Source organism: Rhinoraja longicauda, chromosome 34 (assembly GCF_053455715.1).
Source record: "Rhinoraja longicauda isolate Sanriku21f chromosome 34, sRhiLon1.1, whole genome shotgun sequence".
In the NCBI taxonomy this organism is placed as follows: Eukaryota; Metazoa; Chordata; class Chondrichthyes; order Rajiformes; family Arhynchobatidae; genus Rhinoraja; species Rhinoraja longicauda.
In genome coordinates, this window is record NC_135986.1 from 8,544,693 (window position 1) to 8,546,842 (window position 2,150).

Sequence of the window (2,150 nt, forward strand, 5' to 3'; positions counted from 1 at the left end):
TCTACCTGAGACCATTGTCAGCACAGGCCACATCTTTATGTCCCACCGATATCAGCGATGGGGACTAGTAGCTTTGAGCAGATATATACTCTTCTCCGTGTCCAATATTACTTTGACTACTTCATCACAGTCGTCGGACTACTCAGTAAGTCGTTATATCCGCTTGCCATTTAACACCGTTAAGAGGTTGAATTTTTGCAACTCCTCCGTCGGATCAGGAGAGTGAAGGATTGCCCGGGGTTTGTCCATCTAATGTATCCGCCACGCAAACACAAGACAACAGCGTGCCTCTGAAATTACTTCAAGAAGTTGCATATTTTGTATTTTGCTGGTAGATGTCAGTGAGAGGAAACGATGCGGGATGTCGGCGCACGATGCCGACGGGGAACTGAAGAGGGTCGCTGATGGGAGGGGGAGATGCAACACTCGGAGTGGCTCAGAAAGGTTCGCAGTGCGCGGTCCCTGCGTGGTTCCCGAGGTGAATTTTAAAAAAGTGCGGGCTCCGGGAACACAAATCCTCACTTTTAATGCCACTGAAAAGCCATAATTATAATCCTTTGTTTTCCGATCACTCGGTCAATTGTTAGAACGGTTTCGGAAGTCTGTATTAATTCCGGATGGAGATGACAGCAACACTGGGTCCCAAGTGGCTTTCTCCCGGAATACACGGAGACTGAAGCAGCCACACACAAAGGTGGCGTTTAGTACCGTGTCTCTGCAGGACACTGCTACTTCATCTCAACCCAAACCACCCAAACCCACCTTCAATTTTCGGTTTAAGCCTGCATCTGCAGTTCCTTCGGACACATTTCATGACGAATTGATATTTGGCTCGGAAGACTGTCATACCGCAGTACAGCTGTAGGGGTCGTGCCTGCACCATGACCACCAATATGGAGAGCACCTTGCATCTGATGACCATGTTCAAAAGCCGTCTGTGTTTATTTCCTCACAGGTAATTTAGTGGCGATCATCGTTATCGGACGGGGAAATTGCGGACTGTCCCGGTGCATCACTCACTATCTGGTGGCGATGGCGGCAGCAGATCTAACGGCCGTCTTCTTCAACGTGGCGATATATTACCTTTACTATGCGATTTTTCGCGGATACACTCCCACTTTTGCATGCACGCTACAACAAGTGATGGGATGTGTATCCCTGGACTGCTCAGTCTGGTTAACTGTCGCTTTTACATTTGATCGCTTTGTGGCCATTTGTTGCCAGGGCTTTAAGACCAGGTACTGCACGGTGAGAATCGCTAGGGTGGCGATAGCAACAGTGTATGTGGTGAGCTTATTACGGAACATCCCCTACTACTTTGCATTTATTTCTACATATGCAGACTGGCAAATTGAATGTGTGGAAAAGCCGGAATATTTTTCCCACCCCGGGTGGCTTGCTTTCTCCTGGATTCACACCATTTTAACCCCTCTGGTTCCATTTTTCGTTATTGTGACGCTTAATATCCTGACGGTCAGATCCATCGTGGTGGCGAGCCGAGCCCGCAGGAAGCTCCGCGCTCACGCCGGTGGCGATAAACAGGAGGACCCGGAGATGCAGAGTCGAAGGAAATCGATCATTTTACTCTTCTGTGTGTCCGGAAGTTTCATCCTCCTGTGGCTTACGGACGTGTGCTTCTTCATTTACACGCATATTGCCAACTTACACCAATTCCCAAGTTACGATAACCCAAGGTATTTCGCAATTTCAACTGCGAACATGCTTAAAATTCTAAGTTCGTGCACGAACACGTTTATTTATGTGCTCACTCAGTCTAAGGTCAGAGACGAACTGAAGAATGCAATCAAGTATCCCTTCACAATATGTCTTAAGATTGTTCAAAAATAAATCTGATGTAATAAATGTTAATCTGTAATGAATATGTTGACGAGGTAACCACACTAGCGTCGTCTATTAAGAGCTGAAACAAAGACACACTGGTGGGTCTGGGAGAGGTGCAATAAAGTAATCATGGTGAATGTTTCGATCAAATGTCTCGGGTCTGAAACAATGCGAGCTGATTGCCAGAGCAGGGAGTAAAGAGAATGAATGAGACCAGCTCTGACTATTTCTGGACCGGGCTACCTCTATGTGTCAGAGTAAAGGATCGCGCGACCCCTGTAGACCGGTTGTGTCATGGTCTTAGAGCC

The 2,150-nt window shown here is 47.3% G+C and overlaps 1 protein-coding gene across 1 annotated transcript in view; it reads left to right on the forward strand.

Moving 5' to 3' along the window:
- LOC144609329 (putative G-protein coupled receptor 139) overlaps window positions 1–1,848 on the forward strand; it is a 3,797-nt gene extending 1,949 nt beyond the window's left edge. Inside the window, exon 3 of the mRNA XM_078427754.1 lies at window positions 956–1,848. Coding sequence (XP_078283880.1) covers window positions 956–1,848 — 893 coding nt within the window. The remainder of the gene's footprint in view (window positions 1–955) is intronic.
- Window positions 1,849–2,150: the final 302 nt, after the last annotated feature.